Genomic DNA, 14323 nt, shown 5'->3' with positions numbered 1-14323 from the left:
TGTATATTCTTGCCTCCTTTGTCAAAGATAATGTGACCATATGTGTTTGGTCTTGTCTCTGGGCTTTCCATCCTGTTCCATTGATCTATATTTCTATTTCTGTGCCAGTACCATACTGTCTTGATTACTGTAACTTTGTAGTATAGTCTGAAGTCAGGGGGCCTGATTCCTCCAGCTCCGTTTTTCTTTCTCAAGATTGCTTTGGCTATTTGGGGTCTTTTGTGTTTCTATACAAATTGTAATATTTTTTATTCTAGTTCTGTGAAAAATGCCATAGGTAGTTTGATAGGGATTTCACTGAATCTGTAGATTGCTTTGGGTACTACAGTGATTTTCTCAATGTTGATTCTTCCAATCCAAGACCATGGAATATGTCTCCATCTGTTTGTATCATCTTTGATTTGTTTCATCAGTGTCTTATAGTTTTCTGAATACAGGTCTTTTGTCTCCTCAGGTAGGCTCATTTGTAGGTATTTTATTGTTGCAATGGTAAATGGGAGTGTTTGTTGCAATGGTAAGTGGGAGTGTTTACTTAATTTCTCTTTCTGTTGTTTCATTGCTAGTGTATAGGAATGCAAGAGATTTCTGTGCATTAATTTTGTATCCTGCTACTTTACCAAATTCATTGATTAGGTCTAGTAGTTTTCTGGTAGCATTTTTAGGATTTGCTATGTATAGTATCATGTCATCTGCAAACAGCGACAGTTTTTCTTTTCCAATTTGGATTCCTTTCATTTCTTTTTCTTCTCTGATTGCCGTGGCTAAAACTTTCAAAATTATGTTGAGTAACAGTGGTGAGAGTGGGCACCCTTGTCTTGTTCCTGATCTTAGAGGAAATGCTTTCAGTTTTTCACTATTGAGAATGTTGTTGGCTGTGTTTGTCATATATGGCTTTTATCACGTTGAGGTAGGTTCCCTCTATGCCTACTTTCTGGAGGGTTTTTATCATAAATGTGTTTTGAATTTTGTCAAAAGCTTTTTCTGCATCTACTGAGATTATCATATGGTTTTTAACCTTCAATTTGTTAATATGGAGTACCACATTGATTGATTTGCATATACTGAAGAATCCTTGCATTCCTGGGATAAACCCCATTTGATCATGGTGCATGATCCTTTTAATGTGCTGTTGGATTCTGTTTGCTAGTATTTTGTTGAGGAATTTTGCACCTATGTTCATCAGTGTATTGGCCTGTAGTTTTCTTTCTGTGACATCTTTGTCTAGTTTTGGTATCAGGGTGATGGTGACCTCGTAGAATGAGTTTGGGAGTGTTCCTCCCTCTGCTACATTTTGGAAGAGTTTGAGAAGGATAGGTGTTAGCTCTTCTCTAAATGTTTGATCAAATTCACCTGTGAAGCTTCCTGGTCCTCGGCTTTTTTTAGTTGGAAGATTTTTAATCACAGTTTCAATTTCAGTGCTAGTGATTGGTCTGTTCATGTTTTCTATTTCTTCCTGGTTCCGTCTTGGAAAATTGTACTTTTCGAAGAACTTGTCTATTTCTTCCCAGTTGTCCATTTTATTGGCACATAGTTGCTTGTAGTAACGTCTCATGATCCTTTGTATTTCTGCAGTGTCACTTGTTACCTCTCCTTTTTCATTTCTAATTCTGTTGATTTGAGTCTTCTCCCTTTTTTTCTTGATGAGTCTGGCTAATGGTTTATCAATTTTGTTTATCTTCTCAAAGAACCAGCTTTTAGTTTTGTTAATCTTTGCTACTGTTTCCTTCATTTCTTTTTCATTTATTTTTGATCTGATCTTTATGATTTCTTTCCTTCTACTATCTTTGGGGTTTTTTGTTGTTTTTCTTCTTCTTCTTTCTCTTATTGCTTTAGGTGTAAGTTTAGGTTGCTTATTTGAGATTTTTCTTCCTTCTTGAGGTGGGATTGTATTGCTATAAACTTCCCTCTTAGAACTGCTGTTGCTGCACCCCATAGGTTTTGGATCATTGTGTTTTCATTGTTATTGTTGCTAGGTATTTTTTTTATTTCTTCAGTGATCTCTTGGTTATTTACTAGTATATTTTTAGCCTCCATGTGTTTGTATTTTTTACAGTTTTTTTCCCTGTAATTGACATCTAGTCTCATAGCGTTGTGGTCAGATAAGATACTTGATATGATTTCAATTTCTTAAATTTACCTAGGCTTGATCTGTGACCCAAGATATGATCTATCCTGGAGAATGTTCCACAGGCACTTGAGAAGAAAGTGTATTCTGCCACTTTCCGGTAGAATGTTCTATAAATATCAATTAAATCTATCTGGTCTGTGTGTCATTTAAAACTTGTGTTTCCTTATTTATTTCCTGTTTAGATCTGTCCATTGGTGTAAGTGGGGTGTTAAAGTCCCCTTCTATTATTGTATTATTGTTGATCTCCCTTTTCATGGTTGTTAGCATTTGCCTTATGTATTTCGGTGCTCCTATGTTGGGTGCATAAGAATTTATAATTGTTATATCTTCTTCTTGTATTGATCCCTTGATCATTATGTAGTGTCCTTCTTTGTCTCTTGTAATGGTCTTTATTTTAGAGTCTATTTTGTGTGATGTGAGAATTGCTACTCCAGCTTTCTTTTGATTTCCATTTGCATGGAATGTCTTTTTCCATCCTCTCACTTCCTAGGGACACTTTGTATGTGTCCCTAGGTCTCCTGTAGACAGTATATATACGGGTCTTATTTTTGCATCCATTCAGCCAGTCTCTGTCTTTTGGTTGGAGCATTTAATCCATTCACATTTAAGGTAATTATCAATATGTATGTTCCTATTACCATTTTCTTAATTGTTTTGTATTTGTTTTTGTAGGTCTTTTCCTTCTCTTGTTTTTCCTGCCTAGAGAAGTTCCTTTAGCATTTGTTGTAAAGCTGGTTTGGTGGTACTGAATTCTCTTAACTTTTGCTTGTCTGTAAAGGTTTTAATTTCTCCATTACATCTGAGTGAGATCCTTGCTGGTTAGAGTAATCTTGGTTGTAGGTTTCTTCCTTTCATCACTTTAAATATGTCCTGCCACTCCCTTCTGGCTTGCAGAGTTTCTTCTGAAAGGTCAGCTGTTAACCTTATGGGGATTCTCTTGTCTGTTATTTGTTGCTTTCCCTGGATGCTTTTAGTATTTTTTCTTTGTATTTATTTTTTGATAGTTTGATTAATATGTGTCCTGGCATGTTTCTCCTTGGATTTATACTGTATGGGACTCTCTGCGCTTCCTGGACTTGATTGACTATTTCCTTTCCCATGCTAGGGAAGTTTTCAACTATAATCTCTTCAAATATTTTCTCAGACCCTTTGTTTTTCTCTTCTTCTTCTGGGACCCCTAGAATTTGAATGTTGGTACATTTAATGTTATCCCAGAGGTCTCTGAAACTGTCCTCAATTCTTTTCATTCTTTTTTCTTTATTCTGCTCTGCAGCAGTTATTTCCACTATTCTATCTTCCAGGTCACTTATCTGTTTTTCTGCCTCAGTTATTCTGCTACTGATTCCTTCTAGAGTATTTTTAATTTCATTTATTATGTTATTCATCATTTGTTTGCTCTTTAGTTCTTCTAGGTCCGTGTTAAACGTTTCTTGTATTTTCTTCATTCTATTTCTGAGATTTTGGATCATCTTTCCTGTCATTACTCTGAAGTCTTTTTCAGGTAGACTGCTTATTTCCTCTTCATTTGTTTGGTCTGGTGGGTAAAAACCTTCCTCCTTCACTTGCTGCATATTCCTCTGTTTTCTCATTTTGTTTAACTTACTGTGCTTGAGTTCTCCTTTTCCCAGCCTGCAGGTTCATAGCTCCTCTTATTTCTGGTGTCTGCCCCAGTTGGTTAGGTTGGTTTAGTGGTTTGTGTAGGCTTCCTGGCAGAGGGGGACTGGTGCCTGTGTTCTGGTGGGTGGGGCTGGATCTTGTCCCTCTGGCAGGCAGGGCCACATCTGGTGGTGTGTTCTGGGGTGTCTGTGATCTTAGTATAACTTTAGGCAGCCTTTCTGCTAATGGGTGGGGTTGTGTTCCTGTCTTGCTAGTTGTTTGGCATGGAGCATTCAGCACTGAAGCTTGCTGCCCGTCGGGTGGACCTGGGTCTTAGCGTTAAGATGGAGATCTTTGGAAGAACTCTTGTTGATTAATATTACATGGGGCCAGGAGGTCTCTGGTCATCCAACGTCCTGGACTCAGCTCTCCCACCTCGGCAGCTCAGGCCTGACACCCGGCCGGAGCACCAAGACCCTCCCAGATGCATGGCCGCTTCTTACATCAAAGTCTCTGTGGGACCGTTGCAAAGTCCACAGGCCTCTGCATGACCCAAGCACCTCTCACTACCAGCGCAGTCACGTTGGCATGCACCACCCAGTAATTTCCAACTGGAACTGCCATTTTAATGGCTTTTGATATTAATTGCCAGACTGACCTCCAGAAAGCTCACAACAATTTGCTTTAATACCAAATTTATACAAGAGTATGTATTACTTTGCCATCTCCATTACGGTAGTGAGAGTTAACATATTTTCAAATAGTTTCCAATTTAATGGGTGAAAAATGTCATATCTCTGTTGCTTTAATTTATTTATTTTTCATTTTTTTAAAACAGCCCTGATCTTTTTTTTTTATTAATTTATTTGATTTATCTATTTTTGGCTGTGTTGGGTCTTCATTGCTGTGCGCAGGCTTTCTCTAGCTGCGGCGAGCTGGGGCTACTCTTCGTTATCGTGTGTGGGTCTCTCATTGCAGTGGCTTCTCTTGTTGTGGAGCATGGGCTCTCGGGTGCGTGGGCTTCAGTAGTTGTGGAGCGTGGGATCAGTAGTTGTGGCTTGTGGGCTCTAGAGTGCAGGCTCAGTCATTGTGTTGCACAGGCTTTGTTGCTCCGCGGCATGTGGGATCTTCCTTGACCAGGGCTCGAATCCACGTCCCCTGCATTTGCAGGCAGATTCTTAACCACTGCATCACCAGGGAAGCCCTCTGTTGCTTTAATTTGCATTTAATTGGTGAGGTTGAACTTTGTTTTTCCACACAGAAGGACTGTTTTTATCTCACAGTTTATATATTTTCAATCCATGTTCTTCCTCCATTTTTCTGTTGTGTGATTATCTTTTAAAAAATTAATCGGTGAGTGATTTGCACATCTGCAGTTTATTAACTCTTGGTGATATATACTCCAAATACATTTCCCAGTTTTTAGTGAGCTTTTAATTTTGTTTATAGAACTTTTTTTGGCATGTAGGTTTTATGTTTTGCAGCCAGCCTGTCATCTTTTCCTCTATAGTTTTGTGTCAAAGATGCTTAACTGTTTCTGTGCCATGGACCACTCTGACAGTCTAGTGAAACCCATGGAGTGTTTTCTCAGATTGATATTTTATATTAATATTTAATATTAATACCTAAAACAAAATAGAGAGGATTACAAAGAGAAACAATTATACTGCAATCTAGTGATCAAGATGATAAAAAACAAATTTGTGATACAGTAACATGTACAAAAAGATCTAGCAACAGGTCTCACATGCACTGTGTTTTTGTTTTTTTTTTTGCTGTACGCGGGCCTCTCACTGTTGTGGCCTCTCCCATTGCAGAGCACAGGCTCCGGACGCACAGGCTCAGCGGCCATGGCTCACGGGCCCAGCTGCTCCGCGGCATGTGGGATCTTCCCGGACTGGGGCACGAACCCGTGTCCCCTGCATCGGCAGGCGGACTCTCAACCATTGTGCCACCAGGGAAGCCCTGCACTGTGATCTTGAAGTAGTGATGAATGTAAATGATATTTCAAGGTATTAGAACTCTGTAATATGATATGAAAAAATATGTAATTTCTGTGGGTGACAAGGTTAGATACTTGCTTTGCTGCCTATATCAATAATTGAAAGAAATGCTCTTAGAAATTAATGAAAAGTTGCTGAAAATAAAGCTGTCACTAAGATTTCTGGATGTCTAAATTCTTCCACAGACCCATGACCCCAGGTTAGTGAATATCTGGAGGCACTGAAGTAGTAGCTAGAGGTAATCTTGTCCATTTTGCTGTATCAGGCAGAGTAACCCAAACACCAGGCAAAGGGGTATTTTCTACTTTTGTTTAGGATATCTAGGTGAAAAAAATTTATAGTCTCATTTATTAAACCATGAACCTTATTTAATATTGTTAGGAAGATCCTTTTTCTAAGCTTCTATTCCAAACAAGTTTCTGGCAGAAGGTAGAGGTATTGTTTGTAATAAAATAATATTGATAAAACAGATTGGAAAAGTAATTTTTGTGGTTGTTCCACAATGTTAAATTATGGTAATTATATCAGCAACATACATGGATGGGTTGTTTATTAAATAAAAATCAGATCTGAAGGTCTGATTTCAAGAATCTGAAAGTTAATTTCTTACTGAATGATCTTTCTTTTGTTGGAACACTTAGGAAGCAAGTGGCCCATCAGCCCTCACGGCGTAACCAAAGGGGAGTGAACTGAGTTTTCTGCTAGGTCATACCCTTTAATGAAAGTCCTTTTCAAAGTGAAAGTCTTGCAAACTGTGCTTGGCTAATTTGCCAACAATCACTGAACTAATCTTTGCTTTACCTACTTTTGTGCTTAGTTACATCCCCCAAGTATGTTTTTTTCATCTCTCTGAATAGTGTATGGATATAGGGCTGAAAACTTCTATTTTATCCTCACAGGTTACAGAAGAATGAGGTAATCATATCACTGTTTTAAAATTCTAATTCCTATGTATCCTATTTTCCAAGTGATTCTGCATCCCTCTGCCCTGAAATTGAAATGCTCCATATCCTTTATCAATATTAAATTCTTAATTACTCGAAAGTTCTATGGGTAGGTTCCTTCTAGAAATGAATACTCTGGGAGGGGTGGCAGATGGGATAGCTGAATTTGGTAACAGGGTCCCTGTTTTTATTTCATTTCTAGCCAGCAGCATCAGCATAGCCTGGAAACTTGCTAAACATGCAAATTCTCAGGCCTTACCTTAGACCTACTGAATTAGAAACCCTAGAGGTGGGACCAGCAGTCTGTGTTTTATTCAGCCTTCCAGGGATTCTGAGGTCTGCTCAAGTTCTTGAGATACAGACTTCTGAAATGGGTATGAAATGATTGTTCAGAGGATTGTCTAGAAGGCTAAAGAAGGAAGTGATGGTAGGTCCCAAAGATGATAGAAGAGAAGATAAGGAGGCAGAATGGGGCTAGAAGAGGGTGGAGCCAGCAGGGCCCTTCTAGGATCCAGGATCATGAGCTGTGTCTATGGGGATGACAGTGTCAGATGGACAACCAAGTCCCGGCTGGCTTGAGGAGATGCCAGAAAACATGCATAAACTCTAGTCACTGGCTCACTGACAGAAGGTCATAGAACATGGCATGAGGCAAATGCAAATACCTCTGACACTAAAACTAATGATAGCTTGTAGTACTTACAGAATGTTTGCTACCTGACAGATTTCCTGCTAAGCAACCTAAATGAATTATCTCATAGGATTCTCACAAACATTATCCACATTTTGCAGCCTGAAGAAACTGAGAGACAAAGAAAAGTAATGCGCCCAAGACTACCCAGTGAGTGATGGTGGAGCTGGAATGGGAACCAGGCTCTGAAGCCAACAGCAGTGTTTTTTGTTTTTTTTTTTTTTTTTTGCGGTACGTGGGCCTCTCACTGCCGTGGCCTCTCCCGTTGCGGAGCACAGGCTCCGGACGCACAGGCCCAGCGGCCATGGCTCACGGGCCCAGCCGCTCCGCGGCATGTGGGATCTTCCCAGACCGGGGCACGAACCCGTGTCCCCTGCATCAGCAGGCGGACTCTCAACCACTGCGCCACCAGGGAAGCCCCCAACAGCAGTGTTTTAATCACCACTTCATCTACCTTCCCATTTTTCACAAGTACAAGTCAGCATCTGCCCAGTGAAATAGGGAATGTTCGCACCTGTTGCCAGTCTAAAAGCAGCCCGACAACATCTGTAAAGCCTTCAAGAATAGTTCACACTCACTGCATTTTTCTCAGCACAGTGCAAAGTACCTGCTCTCACCAATCCACAGGGCCTTCGCATTTTGCCTCTAGCAAAGAGATGTGGAGCTCTGTCTGCTCTTTATCAAGGCCAGTATCATTCAAAGGAATCTTAAAAAGCCAAGATAGGTGGTTCATTTTTTAAGCCAATATAAGTATCTATAGCCTATAAAATAGGTTTTAGGAATGTAATTGGACCATGCTGTGGTGGCCTCGCCATTTAATTATATTGACAACAATTTATGGATAGGCTGCTTATTAAATATATATAAGATCCAAAGATTTGGTTTCGACGACAAAAAATGAATTTCTTCACTGGAAGATCTATCTTCTCTTTTGAAACTGAAGGAGCTGTGACAAATGGCCTGCAGGATATATGTAAGCAGCCGAGCAGCGGCGACGAATGGAGACTATTATTTTACAAGCTGTCCCTCCCTCATCTGCAAGTTTCTCACCAGGATTTTCATTCTTTTCAAAGCAGCCTTTCATCCTGGATGAGGCTGACTACGAGGTGGGGTACCGCAAAGAATGGAGACAACACATCCCAGGAGAGGACTCCCTCACCCATGTCGTGCCCTCCAGACTTCCTGGGGCTGGGGTGGGGGGATTCCAGAGGGTCTCGGCCAAGGAAGACTGTGAACCCGCCCTCACGAGTCAGGAAACGCAGACCACATTCTGTTGATCTCTGCTGGAGAGTAGTGACTTCTGGAAGGACTGGACAGAAATGCTTCTAAGGGGTAGAAGCTGGATCCTAACAGAGACAGGAGTGGTGGCATGAGCGAGAGACGGAAAGGAGGAAGCCTGGCTCTGTGTGTGGTTTTGGAAGGTTATCTTTCCACCCAAGACAGCTGGCCGAGGCTTCCCAGTTGTCTCAGCACAGGACTAGCCTGTCTCCTGGTGCTGGCCGGGGTCTTTCAACCTCCCATGAAGGCTTTGTGTACCCTGCTTCGTCGGGTTCAAGCTCTTCCCTAGGAATGGGATGGAGGCTCAGGAGGGGCTTCTCACCTGCTCCTGTGGGGGTGAGCGGAACTCCTTGGTCTTCCGAGCAGTCAGGGCTGCAGACATGTTCAGGGCCTGCATGAGTTCATTGTAGCGGAACTTCTGATTTTCCTGGAGCTTGGAGACATAAATGTCGCCAAAGGCCACAATGGCCTCCACCCGGTGCTGCAGCTCACAGTCACAGAGATAGCTGAGGAGCTCACACATCTGCAAAAGTGTACACACACGTGAATATAATAATACTTCATGTACATTGGTGAAGCAGCTATCATCCCCATTCTACAGATGGTAACACTGAGACTTAGGCAATTTAAGGAACTTGCCCAGTGTCACACAGTAATCATAGAGCTATTACTGGAATCCAAGTTGGCCATTACTGGATGACTCTGAATTAGTACTTGAACCCAGAGCCCAGCTCTTTACCGCTGAGCCAGGAGAACAACAGGAAAATGAGCTCATTAAACACAGAGCATGTCTGCCTGTGGAGACAGAGAACAGCATGTAGGAGAGCGTTTTCCCAGGGCTCCTAGCTCAGTACAGAATCCACCACTGAATGGTACATATGAGCACTGGGTCTCCTTCCTGACATCTTCTGGTTCTGGATGATGGGAAAGCGAGACTTCTGCTTCCCTCCCCATCTTTCATTGTCTTTGTTTATCAGCATTGTTTTTCTTTTTCTTTTTTTTTTTTTGAATGTAGAGAAATTTATTGCCACTTGAAACTATAACTCAGATGAATCAGACCAAAACAAAACAAAACAAAACCATTAAGTTTACATTAAAACATATTGTTATTTGATCAGATTTGTCTTTTGAGGATTTCTTTACTGATTGACACTTCTGCAACCAGTTAGGGTAACTTGGTATAAACATTTTGTGGACATTTTTAAAGGTATATAAAAGGATGTTTGACGATAGCCAGTCATAAGTAAATAATAATATATAAGACATAAAAATTGATGAATTGCATTTTTGAGTTTGAACAACGTTCTAGAAAGATCCTACTTTCTCTGCCATATTTCATAAGTATCAAATTGGATACTCCTGTTGTGCTGCAATTGCCAAAATAAGCTCAATAGTTAGAATGTTCCTTCTATATATCAAGTTGCATCCACTCAAAATATGGAATCCCCTGCACAAAACCAAAATGAGAACATGTTTTGCTCAAGCATTTGTTAATGTGGCTGTAAAATATTTAAAAGTTTCCTAACATATGGCATTTATTTTTAAAGTAGTCCCTTCACCCACAGTATTTCCGTAAGACTCTTTTGTAGCCCCTAAAAATCACCAAAAAGGGAAAGGACTCCTATCCCACTCCCTCCCCAACCCCTGCCAGCTACTTTTACTTTAGAGTGGGGGTCAGAAAAACTTTTTCTGTAAAGGACCAGATAGTAAATATTTTAGGCTTTGCTAGTCATACAAACCCTGTTGTAGCTACTCAATTCTGCTGTTGTAGCACATGAAACCAACCACAGACAACAGTAAATGAATGGGTATGGCTGCATATGACCCAAGGCTGTAGTCTGCCAATCCTTGCTTTAGAGTACAGAAATTAATTTGCTTATGTAAAATATATAGCAAGATTAATAAATTAGAGCCTAAAAGAAAGGTACAGAATCTTTTTCTTTTAGTCCTTTAGGAAAACCATCCTGTAATGCCTGTATTGTCTATTTTAAATATATCTACACAGTTTCATTTTTTTCTTACCCTGAGATATTTATTAAGAAAGGGTAATCTGGAGTCCAGTACATGAAACATCTTTGGGGATATATATTATTTAAATAGAAAGTGATAATACTTCTAGCATTAAAAGAACCCCAGCTGCCAAATAATAATGACTCTATAGTGTGCCTCCAACATATTGACTGTTAAAGGGCAATAAGTTCTCCCTGGCAGTGATTGCAGCAACTGAAAGTTATATTTTCATATCTTGTATAGGGATGAAATCGTCCAATATTTTTCTTTGTAGCAAGTAAGGTGGTTGGTGAAGACTCAGAAAATGGATTTCCAGGTGAGCTCTCTGTACAGGTTATTGGATCCAAAATGCATAGAACCGTTTCAGCCATTTTTTCTGCTGGGGTGCTGCAGAATTCAACTGTTGATGGAAACTTTTTTTGACCATTAGTGCCAACATCTCCCAGAAGATGAGAATTTACTGCTTTTGCCAACTTGTGATTTGTTAACGCTAGTTCTGCTGTGCTGTGAGGTTGCGCATTAGGGTAGTAAGTTTGCTCTCTTCCCCACTGCAAGGAAACCAAGAGCTCCTCCAACAACTTCTGCGTAGCTATCATTTCCTGACGAAACTGTTCCCATTCACTCAGGAGATCTTGTATAGCACGCTGTGCATCATGGTTTTGACGCTGTAAAACCGCTCTGGAGTTGGTTAACTCATCTGCCATAACCCTGCTTGCAAGGAATTTACTTCGCCACACATCACACTGTATCGACATCCATTCTAACTGTTCAGAAAGCTGAGCTATGTTTCGACCTAGGGCTTCGTTTTCTAAAATAAGCTGATTTTTCTCACGGGCTAGACGTTCAAAGTGATATTGAAGATCATCCCCAACAGAGGCCACCAGCAGCTTTTTTAACTCACGATTGACCTCTGACTGTATTCTGAGCTGGTTTGAAAGACCTTCTTTGTCCTGTAGTAACCTCCTTTCAGAGTTCTTGAGCTTTTCCAATATATTCTTTACCTCAGATAGTTCCTTTCTGGGTTCTTCAACTCCCTCTGGCTGGCCAAGTAATTCTCCTTTATGATGTCCCACAGACTTAACCTTTGCATTTTTGTTGGGGATATCATGGGTTATAGCAGCTTTGGGAACTAATATTCTTACAGCTTCAACTTCCACTGCTTTTTCAGCGAGAATCTTCCCCAGCTGAAGAACGCCTGGGCTCTCTGATGGAACTGCTTTCTTTCGTGGACTTGGAAGGATGTGATGCTTTATAGGTTGGATTCCAGGAATAACTTCAATAGATTTAGGTGGTTCCTCAGTTTCCATTCCATCTCCCGCTCCTTGAATTGGGGATGAAGTAAGGATGACTTTGGTTTCTAAACTTTCAAGAGTAGTCATTTTTTTCACCAATAAAAATGCACCCCAAGACTTCTACTAAAAAACCTCTCAGACTCTTACTCTTCCTATTGTAGGGGGCCTCACTTTACAGGTTCTTCGTCTAGATCTCACTGGGCTAACTTCTCGACACACTACTCTTGCATTCTGAAGCCAATCCGCCCAGCTCAGCATTGTTTTTCTATGATCAATTGTTATAACTAATATTATCACCATTAGAATTTATACTAATAAGAAAAAAATAGCCATACTTTATTGAGCACTAGCTATTTGCCAGACACTGTGCCAGGCACTTGCCATACTTTATGTGTGTTCCTCATATTTTTACTAAAGCAGAAATTCTATTTACCCACCTCCACTTAACCCATCACACGTGACTAAAGAACACTCTCCAGGGCTTCCCTGGTGGCACAGTGGTTGAGAGTCCGCCTGCCGATGCAGGGGACACGGGTTCGTGCCCCGGTCCGGGAAGATCCCACATGCCACGGAGCAGCTAAGCCCGTGAGCCATGGCCGCTGAGCCTGCATGCCCGGAGCAAGAACACCCTCCAGTGTGTCTGGGCACAGACAAGGCCTCTGGTGGTGGGGTGCTGTTACCTAGCAGGACAGTCTCTGCACACCTCTGCTCCAGCCAGGTAAACTGGGACCCAGAGCTTATGCTTGTCCTACTTGTGATTATAATTACAACATTTAAAGTCATGTGGGTGAATGAAATAGGAAAACTAAGTTGAATGACTCGGCAACATCTGTGAAAAGCGGGTGGTTTTTTTTTTAAATGCTAAAATTGAGTGTGAGTTAGACAACTATAAAAAGTTGGGGGAAATCATAAAAATCTAGAAGCATTTTGCACTCAGGTTGCTTTCAATTACCTCTAAATCTGCAGCCTACCTTAACGACCCCAAAGTGGTAATCATAGATGGTGAATGACAGGTGTCATCCATGGAAAAGAGAGGACTCTATGTGCCAGTCAAGGGCTTACATTAAAGAAGAGGTCTTGCCCCAGATCATGTGCATATAGATACCTGCTTCAATTAAACTGGCTACTGGAGGCACACTTATTTTCTTAATTTTAGAGTTAAGAAAAGTTACAATAAAATGAGCCAACTCTTAGTTTTGACATTTTCGTATTGTTTTTCTGCTTTCTATCTCATTTATTTCTGCTTTAATATTTATTTCCTTCCTTCTGCTAAATTTGGGCTTGGTTTGTTCTTTTTCTAGCTCCTTGAGGTATCAAGTTAGATTATTTGAGATCTTTCTCCTTTTTTTAATGTAAACATTTATTGCAATGTACTTCCCTCTTCTATTTTTGCTGCATCCCATAGGTTTTGGTAATTTTTGTTTTCATTTTCATTTGTCTTGAAGTAACATCTTTAAAAAAAAATTAATTAATTAAAAAAAAAAAAGAAGAGGTCTTGGCCCTCCATCAGAATAGCACATTTCTATGTTTTAATAAAATATTTAAGGTACATATGTAAAATTTGTTATGCTTCTCCTCTGTATTCATGTTTTGATGAAATGACCACCTACCAATCCCATCATATTGGATAAGAGAGCTTCGACTGCAGATTATTTTTTTTTTTTTTTTTTTTTTGCTGTACGCGGGCCTCTCACTGCTGTGGCCTCTCCCGTTGCGGAGCACAGGCTCCGGACACACAGGCTCCGCGGCCATGGCTCGCGGGCCCAGCCGCTCCTGCGGCATGTGGGATCTTCCGGGATAGGGGCACGAACCCGTGTCCCCTGCATCGGCAGGCGGACTCTCAACCACTGCGCCACCAGGGAAGCCCTAAATTCTGTCATGCCTTTTTTTTTTTTTTTTTTTTTGGCTGCACAGCATGTGGATCTTAGTTCCCTGACCAGGGATCAAACCCGCACCGCCTGCATTGGAAGGGCAGAGTCTTCACCACTGGACCGCCAGGGAAGTCAGATTATTTTTTATAACATATTTTATGCTAAAATATGTTTCAAATTATATTTTTTAAAAACACATTTTAATATTATATTTTACTATATCATCATCCTCATTTTACAAATCATAAAGCCAAGACTGATGGGCTACTGACTTGGCAAATTTATTTAGCTAGTAAGTGGCTGAGGAGCAGGAATTGAAATCCAGGGATGCCTGAACCAGGGTCACTTCACTAAGATAAACTGCTCTCCTCTATTTCTTTTCTTTTCTCTTTTTTTACTTTTTAGAAAATTTATTGAAGTATAGTTGATTTGCAGTGTTGTGTTAATTTCTCCTCTATTTGTTTTCATTTCTCACTTCTCAGTGTTGAGAAGACAAAAGTCACCATCCTC

At 40.5% G+C, this 14323-nt stretch overlaps 2 protein-coding genes across 4 annotated transcripts in view; both read right to left on the bottom strand.

Annotated features, from left to right (window-relative positions):
- RYR3 (ryanodine receptor 3) overlaps positions 1 to 14323 on the bottom strand; it is a gene marked incomplete at its 5' end in the record, with an annotated part of 572808 nt that overhangs the window by 167905 nt on the left and 390580 nt on the right. For all 3 annotated transcript variants that reach the window (XM_081227519.1, XM_081227518.1, XM_081227520.1), the window contains one exon: positions 8963 to 9163. In XM_081227519.1, the coding sequence (XP_081083645.1) occupies positions 8963 to 9163 (201 nt within the window). The remainder of the gene's footprint in view (positions 1 to 8962; positions 9164 to 14323) is intronic.
- Positions 9953 to 12186, bottom strand: LOC308614448 (golgin-45-like). The gene has a single exon (XM_081228902.1). The coding sequence runs from the start codon at positions 12027 to 12029 to the stop codon at positions 10824 to 10826; it is 1206 nt and encodes a 401-aa protein (XP_081085028.1). The 5' UTR covers positions 12030 to 12186; the 3' UTR covers positions 9953 to 10823.

This window comes from Mesoplodon bidens (genome assembly GCF_964165515.1).
Source record: "Mesoplodon bidens genome assembly, chromosome: 3".
NCBI classification, from domain to species: domain Eukaryota; kingdom Metazoa; phylum Chordata; class Mammalia; order Artiodactyla; family Ziphiidae; genus Mesoplodon; species Mesoplodon bidens.
The sequence above is the reverse complement of the archived record's forward strand: the minus strand, read 5'-3'. Positions and strand labels throughout refer to the sequence as shown.

What these genes read in the sequence shown, in the direction of transcription:
- LOC308614448 (XM_081228902.1), bottom strand. Translation starts at nt 12,029, where the DNA reads ATGACTACTCTTGAAAGTTTAGAAACCAAAGTCATCCTTACTTCATCC.